The sequence below is a fragment of the Lepidothrix coronata genome, unplaced genomic scaffold (genome assembly GCF_001604755.1).
Source record: "Lepidothrix coronata isolate B3197 unplaced genomic scaffold, Lepidothrix_coronata-1.0 Scaffold176, whole genome shotgun sequence".
Lineage (NCBI taxonomy): Eukaryota > Metazoa > Chordata > Aves > Passeriformes > Pipridae > Lepidothrix > Lepidothrix coronata.
In genome coordinates, this window is record NW_016690356.1 from 1,539,359 (window position 1) to 1,554,437 (window position 15,079).

Here is a 15,079-nt window from a genome sequence, read left to right on the forward strand (position 1 = left end):
GATGTTGCTGAGCTCCCAGCATGCAGACTCTGTTGAGACCTCCGTCCAGATTTCTTTCTGGGTCACCACTTGCGAAGTGCAATTGCCCTAAAAACAGACTGAGACCAAGCTATTGACTTGTAATTGTCAATGCATAAAGTTTCCAAGAAGAAAGAGGGCTTTGTGTTGCTTTAATGGGGACACACTGAAGTATAGTCGCTCTTTGAATTAGACAATGGGAATGTAAAGATTTTCTACAGCTCTAAGAGTGTCTGAAGACCATCGGCAGAAGGTTGCATTAAGCAGAACAATGGCACAGTAGTTGACTTGCTGAGAGGTAGGAAAGCCCTTTGGAAGTAGTAACTTCACTTTTCTTTGGTGCTGTTCACTCCCAATTAAATAAGATTAATGGTGCTGTTGAGTTCCACGGGTTCAACATCCAAAATAAATACATAAATTAAGGCAGGCGACAGTGCAGAGGCTCAAATGCAGTTTGAATTCCTGCCACCTCCTGCGGGATGTGGAGGAGAGAGAGGAGCCCTTTCCTCTCGTTGCCTGATCTCCCACAGAACACACACGACGGCCGAGTGCTCTGCTCGCCTTGCCTGAGCCGCTTTCCTTGTTCCTGGGAAGGTTTTCTTTGGCTGGAGCTCTGCAAGGTGCACAAGCCAGTTCCAAAGTGCCAGATGTGTGTGGAATAGGAAACATGCTGGCCAGGCTCCAGGCTGTGGGACCTGCAGCACAACAGCGGCTCCCCAGGAAAGTCTCTGGCTGCCAAGAACTAGAAGTGATGTCAGCTCTGGAAGTGTGTCAGATTAGAAACCCTTGTACTTTGCTCCCTGTGAAGTATTAATCTCCCAAGGCCTGTGCTGTAATGGGTCCTGTCTGGCTCTGTGCAGCTCTCTTTGTTTTGGGCTGGAAGTGTTGGAGGGGGTTTCGTGGGAAGGCACTGGAAGCTGTCAGTTCCTTGGCTGCTTTGGGCTGTGTGTCCTTGAGCTGCTCCCTGGGCTTCACTCAGCTGTGCTAAAGATGGGCCTCCCCTGCCTTGAAGTGAAGGTCTGAGCCTTGGAATTGCTGAGTGGGGGTTGTAGGAGTGGGCTGGGGGTTCTAGGAGTGGTTGGGCCTTGGGATCTTGTGTGTGCCTAAACCTCTTTGACTTCCCCCAGCTCGACAAGTTTGTTCAAGAGAAGACAGGACATCTCAACCAAATACTGCCTTTCTGTCTGCCTTAGGGACATTACTCAGGGATTGTGGATCAGGTGATTCCAGCTCTGCCAAGTGCTGTCCAAAAACACAGAAGTACAGATATGCCAGTGCACAGAATCACATCCCTTTGGGTTTATGCCTGTATGTTTTGTTTTTACAGTAATTACTAAACCACAACTCGTTCTCCTCTGCACAAAGCCATTTGTGTCCTGTTGAACAGTAACCTTTTATTTGCTCATGCTGTGTAGCAGAGCTCAAGGACATGTTTACTGCCGATAGCCAAAATTTCACCAGAACAAGCATCTCCCTTGTCTGGATTTTTCCACCTTGATTTAAGTGGTTAAACCTCAGGGAAGGAGAATAGCCCTGTGTGCAAGGAGACAAGTGGGAGTTTGTGCTGTTCTTAGCCACGGAGAGAAAGCTCCCATCTCCATGGGCTTGGAGTATTGCATGTCCTGGATGTGCATAACACTGCTGTGAGGGTCTCACCTCTGCCCAAGTAATTGCATTGTCAGGGATCTGTCGGACCTCACTGTGTTTCTCGCTCACACTTCACCTGCTTAGTTACAGATTTGAAATTGCAAACCCAACAGAATCCATTCTTTTTCCCCTTTGCTCAGTGGTAAGTTTGGCTATTCCTGCCTCCCTTTGATGCTGAGGAGAGGAGGTGACAGGAGTGGGGTTTGGCTGTATGCTGAGATGTGTGATTCGGGAAGGGATGTTGGCTGGTTTAATGCGGGTTTTCAGATGCCTGCCTTGGCTCTGAAATCAGGCTGGCAGGGGCTGTGCTCCCACGGAGGGCAGAGGACAGCTTTGTGCCTTGAAGATTTGACGACCTTTGTTCATTTGAAACGCCTTGGTTTTTTATGCCACTCAACAGGAGACTTTTTAATTTACTTCACTGGGCCTGGACGCTGGAGGTGGATGGATGGCTGATGGAAGTGAGGAAATAGATGGAAGAAAAAGAACATTTTTCTCCTGGGCTGTTTTTATGCACATTATAGCCTAGGGGTTTGCAACATGAGGGAGAGTAAAAAACCCCTGCAGAGCCCGGGTCAGAAAATATAATTCTCATGGGAACAAAATGCTTTTAACTTGCTGCATCAAAGACCCTCCATTCCAGGGCATGCTCTGTGTTTGAATACATCTGCATTCCTCCAGAACTCTGTGTGTGAATGCACATGTATGTTGTGTGTATCTATGTGTGTGTACTTTTACATGATTTATAATCTTAAAACTGTTCCTATCTGCCTTGGAATAGCTCAACAGTTGAACCTACTTTCCGGAGGAGTCAAAAGCAAAAAGCTCTCCGGCTCCAAAGCCCAGGTCTGTAGCTGGAACACCTGCCTGGGACTGAGGTGTGAAAAGCCCTCCTGGCTCCTGCCCTGGAAGCCCCCCTTGACTCCGTTCATCACAGCATCACCTCGGGCAGGGCAGAGGGTGAAGGTGAGCAGGAGGCTGCATGAGCACGTGGCTCTGTGCTTTAGCAGGGCCCTGCCCATTCCTGTCACTACAGGGTGAAGAATGGAGGTTGGAAATAGTCAGGAGCTTCTGTAAGCACTTAACATTCCTGATTTCATTTGTCTTTGATCTCACTTGGACTAATTTTACTCTCTTCTGATCCTTTCCCTTTAAGGGGCTTTTATCTCATTGTCAGGCTTGCTAATTTAGTGCAGTGTTTTGAACCAGACCTCCTCCTACATTTCCAGAGCCTGGAAGGTATTTTTTCCTTAATCAGGGGGTGTTTATGCAGTTCTTTGAACATCTTAGGACAAGACTCATAGTGGGGCTTTTTGCATTGCCCCGTTTGGGTCCTGGACCCTGCTGCTCAACCTCTGTATGTTCAATGGCCTGTCCCCAAAAACTGCAGTATTTTGGGGCTAAAAGGGCAGGAAGGAGGGCTGGATGATTTGGGACAGGTCAGAGCAGCCTGATGTTGGATTGGAAACTTCATTTGCCTAGCAGGAGGCCTTCCCAGGCTGTGCTAAATAACAAATAACAGTGGGTTGTCACATGTGTTTGACCAACCAACTTGGATCCAGGTAGGTTTTGACTTTGTGGAAAAGAACTGGGTGATTTGGAGATATAGAAACTTCACCACTTGTTTTTGAAAAGCAAATACTACTTCTTGCTGTGATGGAAAGTATGGAGCTGTTTGTTCTTACTCTGGTGAAAGCAGGTTGAGTGAATTTTTTAAGGAATTGAAGTTTGAGAGGCTGATAATTGCTTATTACCATGGGAAGCTGCACTGCAGATCCCTGCTCTATTCCTGGCTGCCTGAGCCAGCCAGCTGTCCCCTTGTGCTTTACCTTTGGAAGAGGAGGAATGTTTCCAGCAAAATGCCATTCTAATTACTGTCTGAAGAAAGTAGAAAATAGGACAGATATATGGGCCGTTCCCCAAGCGATGAACAGGAGCTTCTAAGGACAACAAATGTAAGGGAAGGCAAAGAATGAGGACTTTGGAGAAATGTCTGGATCGTTGCTTCTCCATGGATGAGGGTTCTCGTGTGGATGGGAGTTCTCATGACAGCATTTGAGTTGCCTCCTGTCCTTAGCTCAGCTGAGTTCTCCCTGGTCACAGACTGTTAACCCTCCCCTGTGTTTGGCCTTGTCACCTGCACAGGTATTTGGGGGGCTTGATTGCTCCCTATTTCATACAGTGTTTTGGTGCTGGCTGTCTTGGAGGGAAGGCTTCCAGGGGCAATGTCTTTCCAGTACGTTTGGAGCAGCCTTTCAGGTTCATGTTCCCTTGCTTCTACCCTCCTGTGGAGCCACTGAGTGAGTTCTGTAGCTTGCTGTGATCCTCAGAGGACTAATCTGCTCCAGGAGAACGAGTGGGCAGAACTGCCCTTACGGGAGGGGTTTGGTGGCAGTCCCTGTGTAGTGGCCTGGACCTGCCAGGGCTGTGCTAGCTGACAAATCCAGAAATTACATTGTGGTGTGTGCATGTGGGGAGCTCAGTGGCTGCTGCTTCTGGCTGTGCCTTCTTCCCACACAGTGTGAGTCAACAGTATGGTGGAAGCATCCATGCGGGAAAATCCTAAATCCAGGGACTTGCAAGCAGCTCTGTGTTGGCAGTGGCTGCCCCTTTGTCCTGGAGTACAGCACCTGCCTGTTGTGCTGGCTGTGACATGGGCATCTCTGCATCCTGCTGGAGTTTGGCTTTGGGAACTGGGAGATTGCCCCCTGGACGAGCTAGTGAAGGTGACAGTGCTAGTGAAGGTGACAGTGCTTGGTGTGGGGTCTGTTCTCTCCCATAATGATGGCAATCAACAGCCAGCAGGCAAGTAGGGACTTGTGGAGCCTCCTCATCGCTGAAGGGACAGAACTGGCCAACTCCAACTCTTGGTGGTCGTTCTACCACCCAGCAGCGATGACAAACCTGACAAGTTCCCATCCCATGGGCACCGAATCGGCCCCACACATGGGCAGGGTTGAACCCTTCCTTCCAGGGGCACCTGCGGTTTCTGGCACACGCCTTGAAATAATTCCATCTCCCTGCACGTGTAATTTTGCGTGTCATTGCCCCTAATTGCATGCTTAACACACACTCTTTTAAAGTGCAGCCCTTTTATCAGCAGTAGGTAGTAGCAGGTTTAATAGGGTGTTTGAATTCCTATAAAATTAATCTGTAGCCTTCTGCGATAGGAGACGGGCAGGGAGCCATGTGGTTCATATCCAGTGTTGATAAACTTGTTATAGAGGCAGGAAACATTTCTGATTGGAGCAGTGACAAAATAATTTGGAGCGGAGCCATAAAAAGAGTGGATGGTGATGGTTTGAGCACAGCAGAGATTGAAATTGCTGGTGTGTGGAAGCAGCGCTGCCAGCTAACATTGACTTAGTGTCTCTGGAGGACTCTAACGGCAAATGCATTTTATTAATGGCAATATTCTTTTAGGAAATGCTGAGCATTGTTTCAGAGGTGGAGCTCCCCTCGAGTACGTGGGTTTGGAAGTTGGCCAGACCAAGATCTGCTCAGCTGAGCTTGCTGCTGGTCACTGCTCCGGCCTCAGGCTGCAGCAGGAAGGTTGCCTAAGGGCACATGCTGGGTACTGTCTGCTAGCAATTGGAATATTCTTTTCCAGTGGGAAAAATGCACCCATCCATTCTCATTCTGGCTTCACCTATAAGGGGTAAAATGCTCAGAGACAGCAGGTCATGTTTTTAGCCATTCTTTTGTTGTCTTTACTTTGAAACGAGTTTCCTAGTCCATGAAAGTCAGTGGGAGTTTGCTGTCTTAATGTATTCCCAGCTGGACTTGAGCTCTTGTTGCCACTGAGAGGGGGACCTGCTCCAACCAAGTTGTGGTCACTGTTATGGGGATGCCATGCTGGGCCTGGATACCTGTGCAACTTAGTTGTCCTGTGGGGGTTGATCAGCCTTGGAGGAGGCTCTGGTGTGCAGGTGAAGGGGAGCCTTTGCTTGTAATGGGCAGTCATGGCAGGTTGGGCCCTTACTGCATTTTCTGTGCTTGCTCTTGCTGTTGCCATCACTTCACTGTCTTCTAGCTGTTTTCTGCTTGAATCTAGCCTGGAAAAAGCAAGTGTGGATAGGAGGGTTGGCTGCTGGACCCAGTGGAGGGTGGCAGAAATGGTGCAGGTTGTGCAGCCACAGGGGTGTGTGATGGAGAATGCAGGATGCAAGTGTCATGGGAGGTGCTGGCCACCTCACAGGGCTGAATTTCACCTGGTGTCTCCAGCCACGCTTCCTTTGCTGTGTAAAACTGGGATGTGATTAACCAAGGAAAGCAAACCCTTCTGCAACACTGTCTTCTCTTTGCAGGGAGCCTGTTGGAAGGGAATTCTCTGGACCTGAGCTGTAGTGCTGGTCCTGCAAAGGTGATACTGGAGCCAAACCAAGAAGTGGTTTTGGACTGTAACCTGACCCCTGCCGAGCAAGTGATCAACATCACATGGAAGAAGAATGGGTTTCCATTAGTGGAGCAGGAACATCTTCACATGCTTCCAAATGGATCGCTCTTCATCTCATCCCAGGCTGTGGCAAAGGACAGTAAAAATCCCGGTGCTGAGGGGAATTACTCCTGCGTGTCTCACAGCTCCCTAGGGACTGTCACCAGTCAGACGGCTGCAGTCAGGTTTTCAAGTAAGTGTTCTGGGTTTTTGGTTGACCTTCCTTCCCCTCCTGGTATTTATACAGAGCACCTGCCTCCCTGAGAGTTTGAGATAAAGTGTCTGTGAAGTCAAGTTCTGTTAATGATATATAGGGGACTAGGGATAGTATATAGGGGATTAGGGATAGTCCACAAATAAGCAGCGTTGACTTCCTGTTATCCCACTGTGAGCACCCTGTGTAACTCTCCCAGGTAAGTGCCATCAGCCATGAATTAAAAACAGGATCCTCCTCACTCTCCAAAGGCAGGGCTTGTTTTTGCAGGGAACTTCACAGCCCCGAGGGCAGCACCTTGTGCCTGGGGAGGTGACTGGGGGGGTCTGGCTGTGACAGCTTGTGAGGTGAATATCTCGTGGTAATGGAGGAGATGAGAGAAAGGGCTCTTCCAGGTGGTTTCTGTTTGGATCTCTGAGAAGGACATTCCAAAGTCTGAACCACTGAATCTTTGCACGGCGTTCCAGAATAAAATTCCTTTGTGTTCAGGCTGGTTCCTGGAGCTTATTTTAAGGCTGTGAGTGCCGATAAATGATTCCTTGATGTACAAAACAGGTGAGGTTAGAAAATAATGCAGATACAGCAACACTTCTCTCTAGTACAGTGATTTATGGAAACACTACTGAATGCAGGTGCACAGGACACCATCAGGGCACTTGATCAGAGCTGTAGTGGGTGAAGATGCAGAGTGGATGTTCTGACACCCTCTTTACACTGGGATGTTTTCAGCCTCTGGTAGCCCAGGCAGGGCTGTCCAGGTTTGGCCAAGTGGGTGTTTCAGGCTGTGAGTGCTTTGCTGTAGAAACCAGCATTGTTGGTGAAGCTTTGCCAGATCAGGGGAAAGTCTTTTACCTTTGCAACATGTCCTGCTTTTCTGCTCAGAAAATGTTTAGCATGCAGCAGCCACAGATTGCTGGTCACCCATTCCTCCTGTTCCCTCCTTTCTGTGATTTGTGGTGCCAGGTAAATAGCTGGTTCCAGCATTTTGTTAAGTGAAAGGACCCTGAGGGCTGTGGGGATGGAGTCAGGGATCCTGCATGGAGGTATTTTCTGGGGAGGTGGAGGTTGGAGTCCTGGAGTAGAAAAGCTGTCAGGAGGACAGGAGGATTTATTCAGCTGCTCCTGCCCTGGTTCCAGACAGCCAGAATTAGGATATATTCCCTTTTAGGAGTGATTTGTGTTGAAGTTTGCACTGTGCCTCTTGCCTGGTTGCAATGATTTGTGTCTCTCTTATGGTCCTGGGTTTGGTGTTTGATTTCTCATGAGTGAGAACAGTGGAGACACCTCAAAAACAGGAGACTGATTTAAATTGCCCTTCCTTCCCCCTGGATTTTTCCAGAGGAGCCTACATAGGTGATGCCTCTTTCCATCTAATTCTGGGTTTCTCCCAGAAATGGGGAACTTCAGGTGAACTCTTTCCTTGTGTGTACTCATGTGTCTCATTTTATTACCATCTGCACAGGGAAAGTGCTGCCTCTGTGGCACACACGTGGACCAGACATACCATAATACCCACTGCTGAGCAGAGAGCAGTGAGGGGATTGATTAATGAAATGCATCTCTGCTTCAATTTGTTCTGTGGGCTGGGCAGGAGCCCTTGCTCTCTGAGCATTCAGCTGGAGCAGGTGAGGATTGTAAAGGCGTGGGATTTTCCGCTGCCACTGAACAGGGTGCCTCCAAAGCTGTTTGCTTGTGGATGGAGTTATTCTTTGTGCTGATTGCCCTGGGCGCTGCTGATCAGGACAGGGCAGTAGAAGAAAACCTGTTCAGCAGGTGGGATGTGTTATTCCTGCCATCAGCTTGTCCTTCTGGCCTGCAGGGCCTTTGCTTCCCTGGGATGGGGATCCCATGTGGGGATGTGGGTCACTCTGTGCGTCACCGAGTCTTGCAGTGACAGGTAGGAGGGGTTCACAATACCTGTCTTTCTCTGCACTGCTTTGGTGCTGTTAGTGTGTCTGCCATGTTTCAGGGAGTCCCCTTCTCCTCCCTGGCAGCCCCAGAGCAGCTCTGGCACCTCTGTGTAAGGGCTGCCAGCTTCCAGGTGGAGGGAGGGGACACTCCAGGCAGCAGTGAGCCTGGAGCTGGAAGAGGCTCTTTGGAGCAGTCAGGCTGGAGTGATGAAGGTTGCATGGTGTGTGCAGGCTGTGGCACTGTGACAACTTCCATCCTTCCACCGTGGCCCAGGAGTTCAGTTTGTTGGCATTCTGCTGGATAAACATGTGGCTCAGAAGTGCCCAGTGTTCCCTGGCACTCTGTGTGCCACCGAGGGAGATCTGTGCCATGGTCCCCATCCACACCTTGTGGCAGCGGTGGCCGTGGCAAATGAGGAGGAGCAAGGCTGTGAGGAACGTGGTGTGAGTGTGTCTGTTAAATGAGCAGCTGCTCAGGCTGATGAATCAGGTTGGTGGGTTTCTCAGATCCCCGAGTGTTCCCACATGGAAATACCAGGGGCGTTGTTGTAGCTGTGGGAAGGTGTAGCTTTCTACCTGTTAATAACTACATTGGTGGAGATTTGTTAAAGCTTTTAATTTAGCTTAAACATTTTGTGCGAAGGGAGGTTGTAGAAAATTACAGTAATTGTGACTGTCAGATGAAGATGTTTGCTGTGCCTGGAGGGAACGAGCCAGCGCCTGTGGCTGCTGGCAGCGAGCTTGGGAGAGGTTTGGAGCGTTCCTGCACCTGGAGGACAGGCCAAAGCAGGAATCAACCCACATGGGCTCTCATGATCCTCTCTCCACACGCACAGCGTCTCTTCTCTGCGGACCACGGTGTGTCTGGGATTTGAGGAACAGCAGGCTGGGATTTGCTCTTACTTTAAGGATTTATTTTATGGATTTTATCCTATTTATTGTGTGGATTAGGTGCATAGGTGAGTGAAGGCTGATGACTGTAGGCAGAGCCAGGCTGGGCAGGGTGAATGCACAGGCTCTGGACCATCCGTGGATGTGCTGCTTTGAGTAGGTGGGGAGCTGGTGCCTGTGGAGAGCAGGAGCAATCCTGTGCCTCCCTGTGGCCCCTCAGGCCGAGCCTGTGCTGGCTCTGCCCTGGGGCCCTGGCAGATTACTCCCATGGCTTTCTGTGCATGTCCTCCTTCCACCCCCGGCCTGTTCAGAGGTGAGTGGCTCAGGGATGGGTGATCTGGGTGGTGTATGTGATCTCAGTGGGGGCTGAAGCCGCCCCCATCTTGGAAACACCTACTAATAATTACAGAAGGTACAAAGAGGACGAGCACACAGAGTCTGGGGGCAAAGCGCTGTGGGAGAGAGCAGCGAGCCCCTTTCAGAAGGCTGAATTCCTTGCATAGACTGCATTTTCTGCCTAGGGTGTAGTGTTGCTGGCTGGCAGTCTTTCCAAGCTCACAGCCTCCTGCATGGATCATGCTGCTGGGAGAGGGGGAGGGTGCTGTGTTTCACCATTCTGCAGTCACCCCTGGGCTCAGGGCTAAAAGCCTTGGCACACACGGCTTGGCTCCAGCTGGGTTTAACATGTCAGCGGGGAGGGAGCTGCTGCTTCACTCCTGGAGGCGCAGAGCCCGGCACTTTGGCATGTCACCGAGGGCAATTTGCTGTAATGCTCTTCACCTTCTCACCTGCAGTGGGTAATTTTTACTGAGTGGGCTATTAAGGTGTTCAGGATAATCAGTGTAAGGGGTGAGGAGGTGTTTTGTGGCTCGGGATGGCTTTGCAAGCTAAACCTTAGCCGAGGAGTGGAAAATAATGTTGAGTGTGTATCGTCTTTGTTTGCCTCTTCCCCTCAAGCATCTCCTTTCCCTGCCTCCCTACGTGAAAACCTCTCACTTTGCAGCACTTCTGCAGCAGCCCCTTCCATCAGAACGTGTTTGTGGGGGGAGAACAGCCCCTCCAAGGATCCCTGTGGCCCCGGGGTGAGCAGTGTGTTGGAGCCTGTCCTGCACTCACTGTGACCCGTCTGTGCAGGACCTGCTCTCCAGTGCTCTCCTCCCACAGCAGCCTTGCCTGATTCTTTTTCCTCCCAGCACCAGCTGTTACCACCACAGCTCTGAGCCTGGGTTTGGTAGCACTGGAGGTGCTGGACGTGTTCTGCCTCTTCCATTTCACCCTGGTGCCCCTTGGGATGAGAGAGGGATCACAGCTTTGATCCCAGTGTTGGCCCCAGTCTGATGCAGATGCTTGTGGAGCAGTGATGAGCCTGACCAGCACGACTGTGCCTGAGCCTTGCAGGGCTGAGATCCAGGGGTCTTGTTCAGTCCTGTATCAGAGGAGCCTTTTCACTGTTCTTACCTTGGTTTGGTGTTGCTTTCTGTGCACAAAAGATCCCTGTTTGTGTTCCCGTCCTCTCCTTCACCAGGGAGGCTTCAGGCTGCTGCTTGCAGAGGCCATTTTTTCCAGTCTATCCCTACCCCCACTATCCTCATCCTGTCAATGGAATGTGACGGAGCAGCTCAGCTTCTGAATTCCCCCTGCAAGAGTTATCACAAGAAGGTACTAACAGCCAAACCAGTTTGCTGGGCATTGCCAGGGCTGAAGCTCTGGCACCCTCAGAGCTCCCAGCTCTGCCGGGAAGCTGTGACTCTGCTTGGGAAGCCTGGCTGTTCCTGCTGCTCCGAGCAGAGGGACACTCCCTAATCAGGGTCGCTGTTTAGTCACGCTCCTCCACATCCTAATGAGGAATCTGTCACGGGCACATTTCTTGGCTCTTTGCTTTTGAAGAGCCATTCCAGAGCCCAGCACAGCAGGCAGATGGGGCTGTGGATGGAGGTGAAGGGCAGGATTCGGTTCTCAGCAGGGAATTTCAAGCTTGCAGGCACAGGTCTGGCAGGTGATGGGCAGGAATAGCCAGGACAGGTTATTGCCTGGTAACCTGGGTAGCCCAGGAGGCTCTGTCACATTTTGTGCACCAATATGATGCCACTTAATAATGAACAGCAGAAAGGCAGGTGACCCAGTGTGAAGCAGAGGAAACAGAGATGCCTACAGATTTCTTCTTTTTAGAAGGATTCCTCCCTCCCATTGTGACCTTCCCAGGTACATGACCCTCCAGAGCCTGCCAAAATACTATCATTTATACCTGTGGGATGAAAAGAGAATAATGGGAAAGATGATTAAGGATATTTTCTGCCAGGAGAAGCTTGTTTTGATGGTGCCATCCTGAACATGTGCTGGCACTTGATGAATTTTCTTTAAACTCTTGGGTTCAGCAGGTTTTATTAACATGAGCTTAAAAGATCTTGTAATCTGTAGAAATGACTCTGTGTTACAGGGGTCTGCAGTGTATATTTGAGCATACTAAAGCAGTTGGCTGAATTTAGGCCTTACATATTAATGTCTTTTTCAGGTTTTTTTTTTCCAGAAAAATATTTTTCATTGCCATTTGTATGGAATTGGAAAAGTAGACTTGGCGGACAGCTGGTGGGAGAATTTGGTCTGTAGCTGCTGCGGAGAGCAATGAGTTGCTTGAAACATGTGATAACTATTTAAATTAAAGAAAAACACTAATGACAGCTGAGAATATGCCGAGGTTAAAATGGGTCATGTAAAAGCATTTCATTTTCAAAACTCTACATACTTTCTCAAGCTAGCACTGCAATAAAGCGTGTTTGTGTGTGCATGGATGTTTGTGTGTGTGTGAGTGCAAAGAAAACTTCAAGTTTGGAGTCCTACAAAATCCAGAGCAATGATGGATGTTCTTGGAAAGCGGTGGTGGGACAAGCACATGATTGTGTTGGAGGGCCAGAAGGTCACTTGGGGTCCTTATGAGCACAGTGCTGTGCTTGGCCCAGCAGTCAAGTGTGTTTTCTGGCTGAAATTTATGTCTATTGTGCCACGTTGAGGGTTTCTGGCACCGTGTTCCAGCATTGCTGGATGGTTTGTGCGGCAGGGTGGGTTTCACAGCAAGGGCGGTTTAACAGAGACGTATTGAAAGCAGGAGCCAGTTCTTGTGGTGGAGAAGAATACAGGCTTTCTGCCCCCATCCAGGAGCCTGCATGAATATTCAACTCTCCACCGTGTGACTGAGATGCCTTGAGGTTATGCCGTTGATAGGACAGATGCTGACAGCCCCGGGGGAGGATTTCTGCTCCCAGAGTCAGCAGGGTTTTGCTCTGTGCATGGAAGGGGAGGAAGATGAGGCAGCTGCGTGTGAAGGATGGGCAGGGTGCGGTCCAAGAGCAATCCCAAACCTTAGTGCTTTATCTCCAAAACAAGTTCACCCTATAGTAAAGACACATGCAGACAGGGGTGAGCCTTGGAGAGCAAACAAGTGTCCTGGCATTTATGAAATCCATCGTCCTCCTCTTAGCAAGGTGTCTGTGTCCCCTTGGCTGCATCCCATCTGCTTGAGTAGGATAAGGTTGGTTTTTGCAGGTAGGAGAAGGAGGGTCATAGCCCTTTCAGCCTCTGCCCCTGGTCTCCAGTACTGCCAGCCCGTTGGCAGTTGTTTCGTGTAAATAACTTGCCATCTGGCTTTATTCTTCCTCTTGCCTTGCTTTAATTTCCTGTGGCTGCAGGAATGCTACAAGACAAGGGGAAACTCTCATCTCTCCGGCTGTGGCATTTCCCTTCTGTTTCTCATTGTGCATGTCCTTCCCAAATTGAGCAAGGGAAAAGACAAGGAAGCAATTTAGGAAGGTAGTTGCTGAAAACAGCTAATTGCCTGCCTTTCTCTCACGCTGTTGCCTTAAGGGAGAAAATAAGGCAAGAAGCAAATTTGCAAATTGAAACCTTTCAGTTACTGTTGCTCGGACTGCTGAGGGTCTGCAGGGCACAGGAAAGGGAGGAATTGCACTTCAGGTTATCTTTGGGAGAGAAAAGCCTTCCTCATAGCTCATACATCATAGCAGGTTTGCATTGCTCAGCAGAAGCACTGAGTTATTAACTTTCCTTCCCTTTTTCTTTCCCCAGCATTGTCACGCTTTTTCCAGCAGCCGGAGTCACAGACGGTGGAAGAAAATGGCATGGCCCGGTTTGAGTGTCGGATCGAAGGGCTGCCCTCCCCTGTCATCACGTGGGAGAAGGACCATGAAGCTGTTCCAGCAGAACCCAGGTGATTCCCTGGTTGCTTTCCCGGGTCAGCTTGAAAAAGAGCAAAACAGAACCTGACTGTTCAGGATGTGGAAATTCTTTTTAAGAAGGTAGAACGAAGAGAGAGCTGATCAGGTTTGGGTCTGATAATTAAGTGATTTAAGAGGAGGTATTCGAGGGGCCCATGCGACATATAAAACACCTAAATAAAATTAACTTTCCCCCAAAGATCCAAGCCACAGAAGACAAAAACTCAATTTGATACTGTGCTGTGTTACAGCACAGAACCTGTGTGTGCCTGGGACAGGGCACAGCAGCTGCAGCGTGGACTGCCCTTGGCTCGTCCTCTGGTGCAAAGTGAGGTGGAATTCTCTGGGGGACTGGGACCTGGCATGAGCAATATTTCTCCAGTTGACCATGGGGTACTGGGTGTACCCAACTAAACTCCATGATGTGGTTTTTCTTTTTTTGGTTGTGGCTTTAGAGACAGTTGTTTTCTTCACCGGTTTCCCACACGGATTTATCTCAGGGTTAATGACTGTTCCAGAGCACAGTGTGTGCTCAGTAACCTGGGAGGTCTTTCTCTTTGTTTTACTCCCACATTGGGAGGGCATCTAATAAAAGACCCTGAATTTTCCTTTTTTAAATTTTTTTTGTAAAAGATGAGAGTCCTGCAGCATGATACCTTTTCCTTAATGAAAGTCAGTTAAAGGCATGAGAAGGGGTTAAACTATTAGTTGGCTGTTAGTTGGTCTGTAGACATGACTTCTGCAGGGGATCAGTCACTGAATTGTCCTTTAGTTCTTAAAAACTCCTTTTCTTTTCTGCAGAAGGAGCTGTTTCCTTCCCAGGGAAGTTAATCCAAGAGGCAGGAGAGGAAAGAAAGGGGTGGGGTAAGGTTTAGGAATACTTTTGCAGCAGTGGCTTTCTGTAAGAATAACCACTTATATCCTTGAGTCTGAAGTGTGGCATCTAAAGGTTTATAGGAGGCTGTTGCTTTGTAAGGAGAAGAAAATTAATTAATAAAAAAAGAAGGGGAAAAAAAAACAAAAAAGAAGGGATTGCAGGGAGAAGTGTGCCATAGATAGGGCAATGGCTTTTTAATGAGACAGCTCGATGGATATTGTGAAATTACTTGCTCAGGGATTGCTTTCATCACGGGCAGCCTGAAAATTGTTTTCCTTGTAAAAGCCAGGCCATAATCTCTGGCTGCAAATCTTGCTTTTTAAATCATGTTCTAGCTAATATGCTTTTTCAGAAGGATTTGCTTTTTTTTTTGTTGTTGTCTAGTTGTTGTTGGATTTAATATAACTGGCTTTCGAAGGAATTAAGTGAATTCCAGGAAATGCTGGCTGCCAACCAGAGCTCTGTGTTATCCTCCCTGCATCGTGCCTGAGGACCGGATCTGAGGCTGCCCTGGTTGCTGTGGGCTCCCTCCTGTGCACACAGGGATGAGCCTGTGCAAATGCAATCCTGTGGCTGGGCAGGGGTGGAGGGGATGATTTCATAGTCCAGAATAGCAGGGTTGGGAGGGGTGCAAAATCAGGCTCTGAGGCTGGAGATACAACCCTGGAGTAGTGCTGTTACACCAGGGCTTGGGATTTCTTTTAAGACAGAGAGAATAATCGTGGAAAACTCACATTGCTTCCCCCTCTTCCTTTTCCATTTCCCCCCTCTTCTTTTTCTGTTTCCCCTTTTCTTTCTCTCCTTCTCTCCTTCTCTCCTTCTCTCCTTCTCTCCTTCTCTCCTTCTCTCCTTCTCTCCTTC

The 15,079-nt window shown here is 49.1% G+C and overlaps 1 protein-coding gene across 2 annotated transcripts in view; it reads left to right on the forward strand.

Annotated features, from left to right (window-relative positions):
• Positions 1-15,079, forward strand: part of IGDCC4 (immunoglobulin superfamily DCC subclass member 4) — a 90,486-nt gene that overhangs the window by 24,114 nt on the left and 51,293 nt on the right. For both annotated transcript variants that reach the window (XM_017830296.1, XM_017830297.1), the window contains exons 2-3: positions 5,973-6,293; positions 13,193-13,334. In XM_017830296.1, the coding sequence (XP_017685785.1) occupies positions 5,973-6,293; positions 13,193-13,334 (463 nt within the window). The remainder of the gene's footprint in view (positions 1-5,972; positions 6,294-13,192; positions 13,335-15,079) is intronic.